This window comes from Alosa pseudoharengus, unplaced genomic scaffold (assembly GCF_046254945.1).
Source record: "Alosa pseudoharengus isolate Yale_2024_CS ecotype anadromous, Long Island Sound unplaced genomic scaffold, YU_APseudo_1.1 YU_APseudo_1.1_scf_4, whole genome shotgun sequence".
Lineage (NCBI taxonomy): Eukaryota > Metazoa > Chordata > Actinopteri > Clupeiformes > Clupeidae > Alosa > Alosa pseudoharengus.
The window spans coordinates 36,000,845-36,020,050 of NW_027468774.1; the positions used below are offsets into that span (position 1 = coordinate 36,000,845).

The following is a 19,206-nucleotide window of genomic DNA, read 5'->3' on the forward strand; positions in this document are numbered from 1 at the left end:
TTGTTTTAACAAAATAATGTCAGGCTTTGCAGGCACACACCTCCAACACAGCAACCAACATTTGCCATTATCTGTGTGTTGCTGATAAGAATTTAGGGTGTAATTTATGGGTAGAACATGTCATGTTAATTAATATTAGTCCAGCAATTCATGCAATAACCTAACAGGTCGGATGTAGAAAAGTAGGCTTTCATGCATTGCAAAATGTTTGTAGCCTATTAAAAGTTGTGGGCTCAGAGTGAGGGTGGGTAAAAAACAGCATTGGGCGTCCAGAGGCTCTGAGGACGTCGTGTTCCCTTTAAATGTTATAGACTCGAGGCACGTTGCTGTGTTGCGCTTGCGTACGTGGGATGAACAGCAACAGTCAGTGAAAAACAACAACAATAACGGGAATAAGGGAGGAACGCATGGATCAGTGAAGAATTCAGATTAACTAAGACAGTATCACTCAGTTGTCTTTACGGCTATTTCTACTTCAGCTGTTACTTGTAAATGGTGCTGAGCCCATGAACCTGGCGAGTCAGAGCGGGGAGGCCGGCTGCAGCCAGCTTCTCTTCGCCAACTTTAACCAGGACAACACGTAAGGCGAAACAGGGACAGTGTTTTTTAAGATCGGTGATGTTGCGGCCCACAGACTAATCATGAATATGTTGTCTTGTAACACCCTTTCATCTGTCATATGTGTTCATTGACGTTGTTCAAGACAGAAAGGTGGTTGAACCCCTTAAAGGCCCTTGAAATGCTAAGCACATAAGAAAGATCGCAAGACGTCTAGCCTGATAACTAGCTTAGCCAGATAGTCTGGCTAACTGGCTATGTGGGGACAGCTGTGATGGCTAGCAGTTTTGTCATTTTTGTTTTGGCAGGTTGTTAGAGCTATATTACCATGCGAATAGCAAATACACATTTCACATACAGACATCAGTAGTATACGTCGATTATAATTGAATTAGCACTGCTACCCTGTTAACGCATTGGTCTTATTAGTAGAACGTTGACGTTAATGCGAAACCTAACCGCTAGCTAGTAGCTAGAAGCCTTGGCTAACATTAGCTGTCTTGGGTAATGTTTGGCATCTGTGTAAGCAAGTATCATTGTTTCAAAACATGTCCGCGTCAGTCTTGGCAGCTTTTCTCATCGAGTATTATGAGGTTAACTGATATTCATCACTCAATCTCTTCCAGTTAACGCGGTCATCACTTAAACACATAACAACAAAAACAAAAGTCCATTAAATAAAACCGTGGCTCTTGGTAGCTCATTAGCTAGCTTCTACCCCTAGTAGCTCTTAACACGTCCATTAGCTGGCTAGCCATCGTAACGTTAGGTGTGATAACATTAACGTTAGCTTATGAAAAATTAGAGGAGTTACAAGAAAGTCAGACATCTACACATTTATGTTTTCTTGTTGTCTGTGATGTAGAGCACAATTGGCAATTTACTGTTGGCAGTTAACCTACTGTTTCTTGCTTGGTAAATGTCTGTTAAGCTCATGTACATGCACTAACCTTAACGTTAGCTAACATTGACACCAGATAACTCCCATTAACTCTAACGTAACTTTAATGTTTTTAATGTAATGATTTAATAAACGTTAGCAGTAAGTCGTTTGCTGAATGTTAATTTGGACAACCAACGTTACACGTTGTAACTTTTGCAGGTTATTTACAAACGGTGAACAAAATTAAAACGGTATGATGTCACTAGGTAACAGTTAGCGAGTTCACACCTTGGTAGAGTTAGCCTGTAGCCAGTGAAACTTAAATGTGTGTGTGTTTTTTTTTTAATGTTGCATAACGTTACTGTGCATAGCATTACAGGTATATAACGTCATTTCAATATATAATATTGTTCCTGTCTCAACACTACAGGTCCTTGGCTGTTGGTACAAAATCTGGCTACAAGTTTTTTTCATTGTCCTCAGTAGACAAATTGGAACAGATTTATGAATGTAGTAAGTAACATAATTTCCAAGCACACATTAATTGTTTCTGATTTGCAAGAGGGGCCACAATTTATAAATGCTATTTAGTTAATGTTTCACTATAAGTAAACTGTAGGATACCATATAATGTATCTAATCCTGTTAGAATTCCCTTTGAACAAACATTTGTAAACAATACAAGGGCAAATAATTTAATTTAATTAAAACAATGGACATGTGTCATAGTTATCTATTTGTATCACATACCGGTATATGCTGTCATTTTACTCAACACATTGTTTGTGTAGCCAATAAGGCATTAGAGTTGTCTGTACCATCTTGAGAGACACCTCCCAAAAATGGTGGAAGAAGGGGGAAAAACATGTTCTGTTGCAACATTGGCCTACTGCAGGAACAGAGTACGAGAAGTGTCCAGACGTTAAGATTCAACTTCCTTTTCTGAGAGACTCGGGTTATTTTAAGGTTTCAGCATACCTCAGATCCGTCTTTCACTTTCTGTCTGACTTAATGTCAGGTCTTTTGTGTGTCTTGAAAACTTACAATTGGATGCATTGTCAGTGATATAATTTTGGGATCATGGCTTTTTATGTCACTCGGTGATGAAAGCAACCTGGACAGGATGATGTCAAGGTTATTTTGTGGTTGCAATAGGCTATTCAATGGGAAGATAAATCCTAGTAAATTTTCACAGACGTATTATGGACAGCATAAATCTGTCATTACATTTTCAACACGTTGCGTAAGCTGTTTTCTTCTTTGCTTCCACAGCTGACACAGAAGATGTGTGCATTGTGGAAAGGCTGTTTTCCAGCAGCCTTGTTGCTATTGTTAGCCTTAAAGCACCCAGAAAGTTGAAAGTGTGCCACTTCAAGAAAGGGACTGAGATTTGTAACTACAGCTACTCTAACACTATATTGGCAGTGAAACTAAATAGACAGGTAAAATAAATGTTTTATGTGCATTTTCTATTTAGCATAATACAATATAGAAAATACTGTATAATCTTCTAGAGATTTAACCAATTTCCCTTAAAAAGAGTAAAAGTTAATGATTTTTCACCGATTTTAACTTTGTAACTTGTTAACAGTAGTTATGTACAATATATTTTAGCTTACATAGATATGAGGGTTATGATGTTTCATTTGCTGTGGTCTTTACAAAAGTATAGGCCGTCTTGCAGTTTGAGAAAAATCTCCTTTTTCTGGATCTGGGGCACAAAGCACCCTTTCACCAACAGCTAATGTGACTGCTTTTGTTCAGTATCAAACGACACAAGTAGATAATAGCAGTTTGTATATTCACAGGAAGTGAATTACTCTGCCTTCATGTTTAATTTCATTTATCTGCTTTCATTCATACTTTATTATCAAGACTTCTCTTTTTCAGAGATTGATAGTATGCCTGGAAGAATCACTTTATATCCACAATATCAGGGATATGAAAGTACTGCATACTATTCGAGAAACTCCCCCAAACCCATCAGGTAATACTACTCTCATTAAAACCTTATACATTGTGATGTACATTTGAAGGGGCTGTGCATCAGATCATCCTAACTTTGTGTGTTATCTTGTAGTTATATTACTGATAATTTGTCAGAGTGTGTGAAATTGGTACCTTTTTAATGTAGACAACTTATCCAGGTCTAATATGTTTTATTTTCCTCGCAGGGTTGTGTGCACTTTCCATCAGTAATGATAACTGCTATTTGGCCTATCCTGGAAGTGCAACAATAGGAGAGGTTCAAGTCTTTGACACAATCAACCTGGTAAGATCTCAGTTCACTATTTTTGGAATACACCTGTGTTTTTAAGGACGTGGAACTAAGCTGGTTTGTCTTTTCAGAGGGCAGCTAACATGATCCCCGCTCATGATAGTCCACTTGCTGCTTTGGCCTTCGATGCCAGTGGCACAAAGCTTGCCACTGCCTCAGAGAAGGTATTTTAGTGTAGTGTAGTATTTGTGGGTTGCATAAGATTAATTAAATTCTGATAAGTAAATGGTCCTCCTTAAACTCTGGTTGTTGTGTTTTGTGTTTTGTCAGGGAACTGTCATTCGGGTGTTTTCCATTCCAGAAGGGCAGAAGCTCTTTGAGTTTCGAAGAGGAGTGAAGAGGTGTGTTGGCATGGCTGAAGCACCCTATGGAAGGGCATATTAGTGAGCGGTGTCATCACCTGTGAATATTAGAAATATTCCTTACAAGCCCGGTGAAAGGGCTCCTCTCATTAGAATTATGTCAGTGAGCCATGTCATCGTCTGTGAATATTAGCGGTATTCTTTACAAGCACAGTAAAACAGCTTCTCTTGTCTAACAGATGTGTGAGCATCTGCTCGTTGGCCTTCAGCATGGAGGGACTCTATCTGTCTGCCTCCAGCAACACTGAGACGGTTCACATCTTCAAGCTGGAGACTCAGAGAGAGAAGTAAGTGGGTTTGGGTCTCTACCATGTGGAATGTTTGGCCAGCTTAAATCAGAGCGACTCGCATAAATAACTTTTCACGTCCTCTGTATGTCCTAAACATAACACAAAGCCAGATGTGGCAAGTTAGCGCTAGCTTCCTGTTTCTGTAGATGGAAAGTCTCTGCTGTGCTCTGATGAGCCCATCTTTCTACAAAAACATGCTAAAGATGCATTTTTATGTTTGGAGTATGTTTATATTTAAGTCTGTTTATTTTCTTTTATTTCTTCATCAGACCACAGGAAGAGCCTACTACTTGGACGGGGTACTTTGGTAAGGTACTTATGGCATCCACCACATACCTGCCAGCTCAGGTGACGGAGATGTTCACCCAAGGCCGAGCATTTGCTACTGTTAGACTGCCATTTTCCGGACACAAGAACATTTGCGCCCTTGCCACGTAAGCGGTCTCTAATTTGAACTCAGAGCCACCAATAAAGAATATAATTGTCCTGTTTTTCCTGTTTAGCTTTATGGGGGTGGGGATGTGAAGTGTTTTGGAGACCCGGTCTTATGTATGGAATGCTTACCACAGAATCCAAAAGATTCCACGTCTTCTGGTGGCAGCGGCAGATGGGTACCTATACTTGTACAACCTGGATCCACAGGAGGGTGGAGAATGCACACTAATGAAGCAGCACAAGTAAGGCTTATATACAAGCTTCTCATGAACATAATTACTGTGCTTTTAAGGCAGGGGTCTCAAACTCGATTTGTTACGGGCCACTTTCCAGGTGGTCTTCTTATAGGGGGTCCAGTGCAATAGGGCATGAGGGGGAAATCCTTGTCAAAACATCATTAAAACCTTATAAATAGCATTGTCATTTAACATCAGCCTATGTCCATGCATTTATCAAGTGAATATATTAGCAATTCTTGCTTAAGGGCACACCTGTGCATCATTTACAACCCCAAAACAGAAAAAGTTGGGACGTTGTGTAAAATGTGAATAAAAATAAAATGTAATAATCTGCAAATCTCTTAAACCCATAATTTGGTTGTAAAAAGGACACAGACAACATATCAAATATTGAAAATGGCAAATTTGACTATTTCATGGAAAATATATGTTCATTTTGAATTTGATACCAGCAACATGTTTCAAAAAAAGTTGGGACGGGGGTAACAAAATGCTGGAAAAGTTGTGTAATGATAAAGAAAACAAAAGGAGGAATGTTTCACAACTAATTAGGGTAAGTGGCAACCAGTGTTGTAGTCAAGTCACTATGCCTCGAATCCGAGTCCAGGTTCGAGTCCCCAGTGTTCAAGTCCGAGTCAAGTCCAAGTCATTAAAAAAAAATTCTAAGTCAAGTCCGAGTCGAGTCCACTACTCATCCGAGTCAAGTCCGAGTCGAGTCACTATTGATCCACGTCGAGTCCGAGTCGAGTCCCTATTGATCAAGTCGAGTCCAAGTCCAGCACTAAAGTAAGCATAGCCTACATGTAGTTCCATTTTTTCCCATTGCAGATGAAATCCTTAAAAGCAAAAGCAAAACGGACAATCTTCTGTCTCCAAGCAGGGGTGCCATCACTTGTGTGAAAGTAGTATTGCCAAATTTCTTGCCAAACCCAATGTGTTGTATTTATTATATCGGAGAGAATACAATACCATAGCCATACCATAGCCTATAGGCCTACTCATAATAAATGAGCAATCCACATCCCAATCATACAGGCCATTAAGTCACATTATGCTGTTACTGACTGCTGACAATTGTATAGGCAGTGTTGTAGAAGTTCATATTTCACAAGAGCTAGATGGACGTTGGAGTAGGCCTATTTTGTAAGAGGTAATTTGGATCATAAAAGGGCCTCCCCTGGGCATTTAAAAAAAAATTCTGGCTGTTAAATAGCCTACACAATTTCAAATTCACAATTTTGCTGTTCGGACTCGAGTACTACAACACTGGTGGCAACACAATTGGGTATGAAAAAGAGCAGCCCAAAGAGGCAGGGTCTCTTAGAAGTAAAGAAGTAGGAGTATTAAACCTGTGTGCACAAATGATGAAACAATGTCATTTTAATGCTTCTTCACATGAAATTGTGACATATTTAGGGAGTTCAACATCTACAGGACATAATATTATTAAAACATTCAGAGAATCCAGAGAAATCTTTGCAAACAAGGGAAATAGCTAAAAAACAAATTGGATGGCCGTGGTCTTTTGGACCTCAGATGGCACTGCATCAACACCAGATGTGTTTCCAGACCTGTCATTGTATGGGCTCAGGAAAACCTCTGATAACCATAGTCTATGTGCACAGTTTGATACTCAATTCAGTCAAAATTGTAACAGCAAAAATTGTATTGAGACATGATACAGAAAATACCACCCTCTTATCTGGGCCTGAGCTTGTAACGTGGAAAAAGGTCCTGTGGTTAGACCAATCAAAGTCTGCCATTCTTTTTGGAAATGATGGACTCATCTGGGCTAAAGAGGAGAGGGCCTATCCAAGTATTCAACCTATCCAACTTGTTTTAGCGCTCAGTTCGAAACCCAACATCTATGACGGTGTGGAGGAGCATTAGTGCCTACAGCATGAGCATCTTGACCATTTGGCAAAGCACAATCAATTCTGAATAATGTATACAGGTTTTGAGCAACATATACTGCCATCAAGGTAATGGCTTTTTCAGGGATGACCTTGAATATTTCAGGAAAACAATGCCAAAATGAATTCTGCACATATTTAAATAGTATTTATCCATAGAGGAAGAGTCCAGGTACTACGATGGCCTGTCTGCAGTCCAGATTTGTCAAATTAGGTGCATAATGGAATGAAAAGCATTACTAAGAATAACCCATACTGTTGAGCAACTGAAATCCTATATCGGGGAGTAATGGGACAACATTTCATTCTCAGAACTGTAGCAAATGGTCTCCTCAGTTCCTAAACATTTACAGAATTGTGTTAAATGAAGAGGTGAAGCAGTACAGTGGTAAACATGCTCCCGTCCCAACTTTTTTTGAAACATGTTGCTGGCCTCAATTTCAAAATTAACATGTACTTTCCATGAAAGAGTCCAACATTTAATTTTCAACATTTGATATGTTATCTATGTCTTTTTTGCTGCTAAATATAGGTTTATGAGACTTGTATATTGTGACATTCTGTTTTTATTTGCATTTTACACAATGTCCCAACTTTTTCTGTTTTGGGGTTGTACGTTCTGCCATTGTATTTGAGATTGACGTCCAAATAAAAATCCAAATTTGCAAACTGGAGCATAACAGTTAACTTTGTCATTCAGAAACGGTTCCTTGTTAAATTACTTTGCCTTTTGCATCGCTTATAACTAGTTTCACGGCTTCATGGTTCTACTGGTTCTACAGCACATCAGTATCCAAACGAGATGATCCACATACCAGATAGCTCCCATTAACAGTGTTTTATTTTATTTGTGAAGAGGAAGAGCCACACAGCTCAAAACATCACAAAATAAAATAAAAACATGACCAGTGACGTTTGTCTATGCAACGGCAGTCCCTTCAATTTAATTTGTCGCTTCGGACAAAAGCATCGGCCAAATTCCATAACCATAACCATAACCATAACTATTTTTATCACCTCACTCAGATTGGATGGCAGCGCTGAACCAGCCAATGAAATCCTAGAACAGACAGCACATGACCGTCCACTCGTGCCACAGACCTACAGTGCTGCTGTAGCCAAAGGTAGGCTCACCATTCAAAGCCCTCAGTAGACACACGCAGATATGTTCTTTTACATCTGTGTTGTATACAGACATGAAGGTGGTGTGCTTGTGATATTTAATTGCTTTGACCTTTCTATCTGCAGTGCTAGTGAGAAAGAAAAAAAACGGATTCAGTTTAAATGTTAACTGCCAAAATTGTTTTGATTGGGCTTCAGCTGAATGCTGTCGAAGGTTAGTCAAGGTGAGGAGGACTGCATGTCTGCATGTCAGTTGTCCTCCATGCTAGGAAGGGATGCCATGCTTTTTTGAACAAAGCTGTTTCAGTACAGTGAAGTACGATTTAAAGCATTTTTACTTACTGGAGTTGTCCTGTATTAACACTGTAGTTCTACATAACGTAACTACAACAACTTCAACTCTGATCAACTAATCACTATGCAATGTATTATAAGCCATGACATTCAGTTTCTAAATGTAGTTACTTCCTAGTCCTGTGTTAAGTCATGCTGGACTTAAGCTCTAAAGTTGGCAGTTGTTGGTTGCAGTCTTTAGAATGGTCAGAAAACCAACTTTCAGCCCCACACCGCACAAACAGTAATTGACAAGACAACTTGAACATCTCCATTGAACAAACCCCCGCAGACACAGACTGACGGTGCATTGCCCACTGATCCAACTGTTGATGTTGGTTGGAGTTTGTTGGTGTTTGTCTGGGCAGTGAATGTGCAAACACCTTAAGCTCTCCTCCAACTTGGCCAGGTTACTCTGAGGACCAGGGGGCAGTAGGCGGAGCCGGAGTGGAGGACGACATGAACACCCTGCATCTGGACGAGGAGAACGAGCAGCCTCCCTTGATCCTGGAAACAGACTGAACAAAAAACGAATGAAATGGAGGAGGGTGAGAGCGAGAAAGCGGAGAAAGAGAGGGCCACACCAACTGAGAGACATTTGGGGAGGGGGGGTTTCGGGAGGGGGTAAGTGGGAGGTCTCCTCCTTGGGTGCTGCTAAGGCGTATGTGACATGGTGGATGGAAGTCGGAGGGATTAAACAGAAAGGGCATTTTTAAAAAGCAGGCCTAGCTGTAGCCTTATTCTGTCTATTGTTACATATAGATGTGTTTTCTCCCTTGTGGCTTTTTGAAAACAAACATGCAAAAAAAACGATCATCTGGTAGAATTTCAAAGGCCAGATCTATACATTTAATCATCGATCGAAATGAGCAAAAACAAAAAAAGAAATGACAAGCTGCAGGTGTTGCTCCCTTAGCTTTGCATGTACATGTGCCAAGTGTAGGATGTTTTAGAAAACAAACAAAAACTTTGCTCTCATGTCGATGGTTCTGATCTGTATGGTGGACTCTTGTCTCTCAAGCCTTGTCAGAAATTAAATGTGATTTTCTCCTTTTTTAAAAGAAAGAAAGACAACAATAGAAATTATCGAACTGAAAACGGTGAGTTTGACTTCTCTGCCTGTCCACATCGGAATGTGTACAGTGTCCCTGTTGTTTCAGAGAGGAATTTCTTGTGTGTTTGTGTGTGTGACTGAATACATCTTCTGCACAGAGCTTGTAAATATTATTGTCTACCTGAGCAAGGCACAATTGTGACGCGCCGCTACAGAACACTGACAGCCTGACTTAGCATGACCAGCGCTGAACCCAATGGCCTAATGTAAACAGTATTTTCGGATAACTGTTTTTCCTCTCTCCCTTCTGTGAAGTCAGCAACTACTGATCTTAATCCAAATGACAAATTACTTAACGCTCAAAGCAAAATGACAGAAAAGAAGTGCTCAGTCTGATTTTCTTTTTGTTTGTTCTTTTTTTGTACTGTTGATGAAGCTCACTTCTCCATTCAAACATTAATGAAGTGCGACACGTCGGTGTGATAATTCCCTTGTTTTAGTCCTAATGTCCCCCACACTGTGCCCAGACCGTTTTCATTGTTATGGTTTTATTGCTTGAGTTTTTACGAGGACCTGATGGGAACTTGAATATGGTTGATTTTCCATTAATTTTTAAGGAGGAGCTGGTACTCCAGCAGATGTGATGGAATGTCAGCCATTAGTCACTATTTTGTTTTCCCAGTGGGAATTTTTAGTTTCCCCATCCCCCTGAATAAATTACTTCAAACGTCCCACATCCTAGTGATGGCATTTAATGATAACAATAGTCAGTGGTCAACAAGGACAGGCCTGGCTTTGAATCTTACCCAGCAGTCATATATCTCCCTGGAAGTCACCATGCTTTAAATTGATCGTTAAAAGGCTCCGGGAACGTGGGAGACGAGAGAGTAGCTGGAGCAGAAGAAAAGGCCGGCCTTCAGTGCCTGTGTCCATCTCCCTTGCCTCTCCCAGACCCGCAGGGCTGATGTTGGTAACCGGCCGAACACTAGCACAGGCTCCAGGCAGGTTCCCACGGACATCACTGCACGCTCTCAGTTAATAAACAAACATGGGCTTGGGTCACGTAGGCAGTGTCGGAGCCAGAACCACAACGGGTCAAATGAGAGCCTTCGGGTCTCCTGGGCAGTGGGAGTCTCTCTTTAAAGGGCAAAGTCCCCAGGAGCCCTACCTCCAAATGCAGAAGTAATGAAAATGTTTGGATGGGGTCTAATTTTAGACAGAACAGGAAATTGTGTTTGGGGTGTGTACCATACAGTTACACACATTTTCCATCAAGATGGCCAAGAAAGAAGTGGAGCACCTTCAAAACACCCTAGATTTTGAGATGTTATTGATATGCATGAGAAATCCTTAAGCTTGTCTTGGTCTTAAGTTGCCAGACCACATAGCAACATGATTAATGTAATAACTTATCGCCACAACCAATGGACTCTATTGCTCAAAGGCCCTATCATTTCTTTTCTAATGATTTTTGTATAAAATGTGAATTGTTCCATATAAAGGTCAAATAAATAATCAATTGAAAGTCCAATTCATGTCTGTGCATACAGTGACATCAATGATTCCTAACAATGATTTAAAGGTACACTATGCAACATTTTTACCTTAAAAGGTACACTATGCAAGATTTTTATCTCAATATAACCTTTACGAAGCCGATTTGATGGTAAACAAACTTGGAATCGTTCACCTAGCAAAGCCATACAGCATAGACGTAGTGAGTCGCTAACGAGAGAACCAGTCATGCAACTTCAAGAACAGCGCACCGAAGACATCTCGCGACAATTGTGAAACATTACCTTCAGTAGATATAGGTCTTTGGACCTAGTTAATCCTAGCCTGGTCCTACCATACTCTCGTACATTTCATAATGTACAGAGAGTCTGGCCACTTTCCATTACCAAGCGTTAACTTCTTGAAGGCAAGTACTCTGATGAAGTTTAAAACTATTGGCTCTGCCCAGAGCCACTCTGGATCTGCCATAACCAATCGCTAACGTTTGATCGTGACGTACGCCATGCTCAAACTAGCGCACAACCTCAACGGCATCGTTCTCAGCCACCACCTCTGTTCGCTGATTGGACAGGTAAAATTTGGCCTGAGAAATCCCATGAATATACCGAAATCCCAGACGACATACTGAAGGGAAATTAAAATTGAGCGGAAGTACGTAGGAGGGCGCTTCACCTCAGCAAAAAAAGCATTTTCATTGTGTACAGGTGGAACAAACCACGAGAAGTAGGCCATTTACAATGGCAGAGTAAAATATAAATATATCACGGCTCTAATACTTGAACTTTTATAGTATACCTTTAATCTTTTTATATTTTGATTCCAAAAAACAAGCAACAAAACTAACTACTTATACATATTTGTTTGTTGGGTAAAATGTCAATTATTTCATCAAAGAAAGTTACATCAGGTGAAATTTTTTATTCATTTCAAACAGATAAGAACATTTAAGTCATATCTTGACTTGAACAGAAAGCATTTTATGACCAGCATATAACTGACGAGCAGCGTTAAGTAACTGCTTTATTTTTTGAAAGCATAACAACTTTGCCATGCCAATTTGGCACTGGTTGATAAAAAAGACAGCAGAAAAAAACAGTTGTTTTATTACTTCATATAGTATTTGTATAAAAAGCAAATTGAGTACCATGGTGCAGTTAATTGCTCAACATTTACTGGATCTTCAGGTCCTTCATTGCAGATTCAATAGTCTGAAATAAAATGTGGGTGACATTATTTTTCAACAACCTGGAGGGAACAAGTGAAAAAAACTTGTGGCACACAATTAGATAGTACCAATACGATGATAAGCAGTTACCTTCACATCCCAAATGGCCATTCCCCCATCCATTCCAGTAGTGCAGAATTTGGCACACTTGGCTTTCCCACCTTCCAGAATGGAGATTTGGCTACGGATGAAAGAGGACAAAGTGTCAGGATCTGTTATACACAATTCCAGTGTTTTTAGCTGCAGGTCATGAGATGACTCATACCAAGGCATGGGATAAAGAGGACAGAGTAAAGGCCATTGTGAGCAGGACACATGATATGCTTGGCATCAAAGACAGAGAGAGCATTCTTAGTCAATTAGAGAATTTCCTTAGTGGTGAGGGAGATCAAGTCTACCAAGAGGCCATCCCTTCAGGGCCTGGAAAATATTATGATTAAAAGAAGTTTTGAGGCCTGTTTGAGATTGTGACTGGCTGTCACAACTGTTCAGGCGGAGAAGTTAAATAAATAATCTATGTAACGTGAAATTTTCTCAATTAAATTTGAATTAATTCAAGATGATTCAATTATCAAAATGGTGCATCTATATTTTTAAAACATGTTTGGAGTTGTGACATTGAATTTCCACTGCACCGCAAACAAGTCATGCAAAAAGTTGAAGCACCAGTGTTATGTCTTCCAAAGTACATCTCTTGCCTGATGCTGTTCTTGTGCAGCGAGTTCAGTCCAGTCTCTTTGGTCTCTGCGCCCTTCTTGTCCAAGTTCTGGAAACGCTCCCTGGCACTCAGGCCCTTCTGGACGCTCTGCTTGGGCACGTCCAGCTTCCCGCCAAAGGTGATGGCCCCTTTTCCAGCATCATACGCAAACAGCACAGGGTAGCAGTCGTGCCCCTGGAGAGACATACACACGTCATGGGGAAAACACGTTGGAGCCTTTGTTCTCAGTCTCTGTTTCCAGCCTGTTGTTGAGCAGAAGGAGAAATGTACTCACAGCTGCCACGATGCTGTTCTCTGTGATGAAGGTCACACATAGTAGAGGCAGAGTCTCAGAGGACAGACTAGCGATCCTTTTGCCGTGAAAGAATGCATGAGCAAAGTGCCCACACAACAGAGATAATATTAACCACTGTGTCTTAGTGTCAGAAGGAAAAACAAGCACTGGTAAAGATAAATGGAGCATTTTTGGACACCTTCAGGTAAAATATTTATACCTGCACTGCAATATACCTGTACTCACTGTTACACATAAAATGAAGGAGTGGAAAATGAAATGGTGTCGTATGAACAAAAGCTAAAGAAACATGTACTCAGAAACCACACCAGTGGTCGTGCAATACTAAAAACCACAGTGGAGTTAAATTATATTTAGTGATTTCACAGAGACTTGTAACCATAATATGACTTAAGTGCATATGTGTCCGTTGTAGGCTTGTCTGCTTTCAGCTAAACCTACAACCACTGTGTTGCCTCAACCCATGCTCTACCGGTTAATTCAGTACTAAGGATATCATTTTTTTAAGATGACCCCCGTCCCATGTTTTGGTTGCTATATAATGTGAACACAAATAGTAGTACCGGTACTCACACAGCGGTCTTGCCCCCTTCGGCCACGGCCACTGTGCTGTCATGACTGGCCCAGGCCACCCGGCCTCCACTGCTAGAGAAGCTCACTCCGTGGACCCAACCAGCGGTGCCACTGGACTCAAACATCACCTCCCCAAAGGGCATTTTGGAGCCCCATGGAGTAGGCGCAGGCTTCTCCTCCACCTCCTTGATGTAAGCAGAGAAAATTCTAGAAAAAGAACAACAAAACAAGACCTCAGATTAGTTATCTTAGTCTCCTATTACCCCTTCAAATATTCCAAAAAGCCACTACTTTTTCAAGCAACATTTTGTGGACACCTTAAAGCAGTGTCCTACACAAAATAGCTCATAATAACAACTTGGCCATAGGCCATTGACATTTAGTACTGGCAACACCACACAGAAAACCCAGCAGCCTGACTTTCATGCACACCTGCACTTGAAGTCACATGACCCAGCTGCCAGCAGAACATTGTTTGGGTGCCAGTCCAAGCACAGGATAGTGGAACGAATGGGCTTCTTGATGTGCTTGCACACCCACCTAGAACACACACACACACAAAGATTACACACTGGAAACTGGGGACATTCCATCGATTCACCATGGGAACTGCATACATTTCATGCATCATTGTGGGACACAGACATTCTGGGGCATGCAGGCCAGCTTTTCAATGTTTGACCGACATCAGTGGACAGTGACTCAGGTCTTTGAAGCCGACAGGATTATGTGGCTCTGGCCCAACTGCATGAGAACAGCAGGGGGTTCAGGAATAAATACGCCAGTGAGTATTCCCCTGTTACGGTTCCCACATCAGCATGCCATATGGGCCCTCACATACGCAAATGCTCACCATCCTTCAAAATATGAATTTTAATACCATACCAGCATGCATTATCCAAATTATGAAGCTGTTGTGCAGATCTTGTCTGTCACAGTATCATGAGAGAAGATTTGATGGGACTAATGACAGCACAATATGTTGTCATCATATATTGATGGCCAGTATGGCCCACACCATAGGAACAGATGGTTGAGCTATTTTTGAAATCTTTTTAGATAGATTTATGTGAACATAGCTTAGAGGAGTTTTGAGTACCATAAATACTAAACACCATCTTGTGTTTTGCGTTGGTATTAGCAGAGAAATGTCAGGAGCAGCTAAAGGACACAAAATGAGAAGACTGACTGGCTGTGCAGCAGACAAAATCTGTCATTAAAATGATCCAAAACACCCCACCATAAGCAGACTACCAGTTTCAGACTGTGCTCACTCAAATATATCTAGATAACCATTTCCAGCAAAGGGATGGGAGAAAAGATGGCAACTCACCAGTCATTTTCCTGCTCGAAGTAACACACGGAGATGAGGCGGGAACCACTGCCCACGGCAAACTTGTTCTCCTTTGGGGACCACTTCACACAACGGGCAGCGCGATTGATCCTCAAGATGACCAGGGTTGGCTTCCAGGTGTCCCCCTTCAAGGTCCACACGTAGGCGTTACGGTCAGTGCCACAGGTCACGATACGGTTGCTCTCTGGGGCCCAGTCAATCCCTGAGCGAAACGTAGGGTGATATCAGATTAGGAATTAGGATTAGGGAATTGTATCATGTTTGGGCCAAAGTCATGGAATATCAGGGAATTTTGTTGTAGCAGTTTAGAATATACTTGCCACATTAATATAAATATATATCCACACATAATTGGTGTATATCTGGTTATTAGCTTTACTGCTTGTTTGAGTGATGATGGTTAGCCCAAATTTGTTTATTCAATGCCCATTTATTCATATTCCGCTTTAAAAAAAGGCAAAGATTCTTGAACGCTATGCAGCTGCTTTGAAATCTTCTCATTTGTCATGGAAATTCAGGGTTTTTGTCGGGGAAAAGTCATGGAATTTTACACTTTACTTAAAGTGGGAACCCTGATATTACTACATTTACAATGGTCTCATTTAGATAAGAGAATACAAATATGGCACTGTCAATGTCAACTGTCAACATCAATAATGTTGTTACAAGCATAAATAGATTAGAACTACACTCAGGGCTAATGTTTTCCTTTAGCTACAAATTCAGCTAACAAATTACAATAGTCACTCAATATAAATGTTCTACTTAAAATGTTGAGATGTATGACTACTGATGGAGTGAGTGATTGCATGAATGATTAATGAGCTTGAAGCAGACAAAAAATAATGTTATTCATTTTATTATGCCATTATAGTTTTTGAGCAGAAGGCCACATAGGAACATTTCATAAAATGCATATTGAAATATATACTGAAACATTACACAATTAGGCCACCTTAACTGTTTGCAGAGACACATTTGTCAAGGGCCTTACCGGTCACTTGGCCATTGTGCTCCTTCAGTTCATGAATTTTGGTCCAGCTGTTGCCTGCCTTCTTGTAGATATGAACCTCATGGTTGTTTGGACACAAGGCAATCTCTTGACAAAGTAAAAAAAAAAAAGGGGGGGGGGGGCAGTGTTCTTATTCATGTCATCACAAACACAAAGGAAGCTGACATTGTATTTCAGACCCAGCCAGTTTCCAAGACGTGAGAATGTTTGATCCTAATCCTGCAGGGCTACTGCAGCCGTGCAAAACATCCTGTGCAAATTTACACACTAGACAAGACAACAAATTAGCCATCAGACATTTGCCAGAGGAAAATGGCCACACTGAATAACTACCCTGGCCTTAATGTTTCATAATTGCTATTCTTGTCATCCTCTGATGTGGGCTAATAAGGCCTCTGTTGTTCCTGCTGCTGCCACACTGGAAGGCCTGCCAGCAGCCCAGAGAAGCCCGAGCCTCTCGCCTATACTCTGTAGTCTGGTCTGTTCAAGACATCCGACATCAGCAACAGAGCACCATTCATGGTAAAACAGGAAGTCAGGGTAAAACAGTAAGTCAGGGTAAAACAGGAAGTCAGGGGAGAATTAGTCATCACTGCTTCTCTCATCAGGCCGGAGAAAAAGAAGAGGGGGGAAGAAAAAAAAGCGTGCGCGCACACACACACACACACACACACACACACACACACACACACACAAGTGTGGTGGTTTTGAGTCAGAGAGCAAATTACCATGTCCGTGTGATCCCAAACCTCTGCTTTTAATCATCCAAATGAGCCTCAGTGTTCACATTCTTTAGCGTTCAGCCTCCAGACAGAGCGTAGATTCTAACCTAACGAGTGTCTACCTTCTCATGGCTCAAACCTTCCTCTCAGGAGGCTGGGAGGTGGGCACCAGCGTACACAGAGCTAGAGTGATTTTGGTAATGGTGAGGAACTGTTATTGTGGAGGGGGAACACCTAGAGACATGTTCCATGTATGCTGCTACTTCTGGGGCTTTATGTAACAAGAAAAAAAAGAATCTGCAAAAGTCTGTTAAATGCACAACTCAGCAGACGGGAAGTCAGCAAAGACATGAAAGTCACCGGGAGCCAAGAAGTGGGGGCTAGATTCAGAACGAGATGAATGTGTAATTGTGCACACTCATTTAAAATGTCTCAGACCTCTTCCTATAACATTTTCTGTACCATGATTCACCTCTGAACCAGAGGAGCTTAGATTAAAGCAACATGATACCGTATTTCACATACTACAGTATGTGCCCTGTTGTGAGTTTCTCTGTAGTAAGTGTCAAGTTCCCTTAAAATCACAGAAACTAGAGACTCGAAGACTGAAGACCTAGTCTATTTGACTATGGAGGAAATTCTTCGCGATACCTGGCCTTTAGCCAACAGTTATATTTAACTTCCTAACTGTACATATGATACATGCCCACTTCACAGGACATCTTGAAACAAGGGAAGTAAAAAAAAAGATCACTTCTGCTCATCTCTGGAAGGCATGAGCATACAGTATGCAAATGTAACTTTACTTTTAATATTTTTCTTACTTTAAGGGACTTCAACATGTCCCCACTTTCAAGACCCATCATCTTAAGACTTCTTTGATACTGGACATAGAGTTGTGAACTGCAGTCAGAAGTAGTAAACTCACGGCTCGAGTCTTTGTTCCAGGCATGACAGCTGATTGGTTCCAGCAGGAAGCTGTGGTAAGCCATTGGTGCTACAGAGAAGTCAGACGCTGCAAACGAGATGTAGGTTGAGTTTAATGAGGTTGGTGCTCTACAGGGCAAGTGCCACCACAGTGTCTGATGATCTCACGTGTGACGGATGCTACAGGTTTGAAAGGTGGTGTTGCATGCTGCTGCAGTAACTTCCGCAAATGTTTCTCAAAAAGAGAAGTTATAAAACTATCATTGTACCCAAATGTTTTACACTTTTTGTCTTTCTGATTTGCTCACTGACCATGTTGCATTTTGGTTTAGATGTAGCAAGACCGAAGAAAAACATGGATTATATATACATCCAGTTTCTTGGTAAATTGAAACCAGACCAGAAAGGAATGTAAAGGCAGACAAAGCATACTAGTTCAAAAATAAAACACACGTAAGACCTTTTCAGTGTTCCACTTGCTTCACCACAAAGTGCAGGATTGTCTTTTTTTGTTACCAGCAATATCAAATTAGTTAAATTTAGAAAATGTCACCAGGCCTTTCAAAAGTCATATTAAAATCATCTGAATGAAACAATAAACTTTAATACTTTTTAGACCAATACAAATGTCATGTTCTCTAAAGTTAGAGGTCAGCACCCTGCGCTTCTCCGCACCTAAAAATTACTTTTCAAGCTGAAATAAACAAAAAACATGTGTTATCCTACTTACCCTGGTAAGTGAAAAAAGAGAGGGTGGGGGTTGAAACAAATCCCTCAGGAGCAGGGGGTCGTCAAGATGTGAACCAGTAGCCCAAGTTCGTGGACTCTGAGCAGTCAACACAAACGCTGGCTTGCCTCAGAATGAACTAAGGTATTTCCTTAGACGTTAGTTTCTCTCAAAAAACGGTCCACTTCCCTCTTCCTGCCCTAGACACATAACCACTTCCTTGTGTGGGCGTTTGTCTGCAGGCGAGGAGGGCCCTTGGCCTCAACTCCCCTTAACATGACATGCAACACGGCCGTGGAAAAGCATAACTCTAGTGCACGCCTTTGCAAAAGCTCTCCAACTGGACAGGAGGCTGCAGCCGGAGGGCTTGTAGTTTCTCCTTCATTTTTTTTTTTTTCAGGCTGAACAGCAGATTGTGTCTGTGCCATCACATGAGATCAGCTGAATAAAATTCACTGTGTGCTCCCAAACAAAACCACTCCTTTTGCATGGAGATGTCAACACTCTTAAGTGCTGAGAGGGGGCACACACTGGTGAAGTTGTTTTTAGAGCATACCCAAATAATATTATATTAAAACCAGTGTGTTATATTTTGTTGAAGACACACCAAAGTGTACAACTTAAAAGAATAAGATCTCAAGCTCAAAACATACACACACAAAACAAGGCCA

The 19,206-nt window shown here is 41.0% G+C and overlaps 2 protein-coding genes across 3 annotated transcripts; one reads left to right on the top strand and one right to left on the bottom strand.

Annotated features, from left to right (window-relative positions):
- Positions 1-307: 307 nt before the first annotated feature.
- wipi2 (WD repeat domain, phosphoinositide interacting 2) lies at positions 308-10,998 on the top strand. 2 transcript variants are annotated; one of them, XM_076266077.1, is made up of 12 exons: positions 308-580; positions 1,872-1,954; positions 2,714-2,883; positions 3,317-3,428; positions 3,616-3,713; positions 3,791-3,883; positions 3,990-4,060; positions 4,261-4,368; positions 4,641-4,805; positions 4,941-5,048; positions 7,985-8,082; positions 8,823-10,998. In XM_076266077.1, the coding sequence occupies exons 1-12, from the start codon at positions 507-509 to the stop codon at positions 8,933-8,935; spliced, it is 1,293 nt and encodes a 430-aa protein (XP_076122192.1). In that variant the 5' UTR covers positions 308-506; the 3' UTR covers positions 8,936-10,998. The 2 variants fall into 2 exon arrangements, with proteins under 2 accessions (XP_076122192.1, XP_076122193.1); XM_076266078.1 differs by having other exon boundaries at positions 310-580; positions 3,332-3,428.
- Positions 10,999-11,885: 887 nt separating this feature from the next.
- arpc1b (actin related protein 2/3 complex, subunit 1B) lies at positions 11,886-18,698 on the bottom strand. The gene is made up of 10 exons (XM_076266082.1): positions 18,539-18,698; positions 17,810-17,896; positions 16,142-16,246; positions 15,127-15,349; positions 14,226-14,333; positions 13,794-14,000; positions 13,200-13,275; positions 12,906-13,099; positions 12,298-12,388; positions 11,886-12,190 (listed from the first exon to the last, which is right to left on the bottom strand). Exons 2-10 carry the CDS (start codon positions 17,871-17,873, stop codon positions 12,152-12,154), a joined length of 1,107 nt encoding a protein of 368 aa, XP_076122197.1. The 5' UTR covers positions 17,874-17,896; positions 18,539-18,698; the 3' UTR covers positions 11,886-12,151.
- Positions 18,699-19,206: the final 508 nt, after the last annotated feature.

Bases quoted from the DNA above. Each gene is read 5' to 3' on its own strand.
- wipi2 (XM_076266077.1), top strand. From the start codon at position 507: ATGAACCTGGCGAGTCAGAGCGGGGAGGCCGGCTGCAGCCAGCTTCTC. The intron at 3,429-3,615 runs GTAATACTACTC...TTTTCCTCGCAG, and splicing joins AACTCCCCCAAACCCATCAG to GGTTGTGTGCACTTTCCATC. The intron at 4,061-4,260 runs GTGTGTTGGCAT...CTTGTCTAACAG, and splicing joins TTTCGAAGAGGAGTGAAGAG to ATGTGTGAGCATCTGCTCGT.
- arpc1b (XM_076266082.1), bottom strand. From the start codon at position 17,873: ATGGCTTACCACAGCTTCCTGCTGGAACCAATCAGCTGTCATGCCTGG. The intron at 15,350-16,141 runs GTAAGGCCCTTG...CGTTTCGCTCAG, and splicing joins GCACAATGGCCAAGTGACCG to GGATTGACTGGGCCCCAGAG. The intron at 13,100-13,199 runs GTGAGTACATTT...ATGTCTCTCCAG, and splicing joins AGAACAGCATCGTGGCAGCT to GGGCACGACTGCTACCCTGT.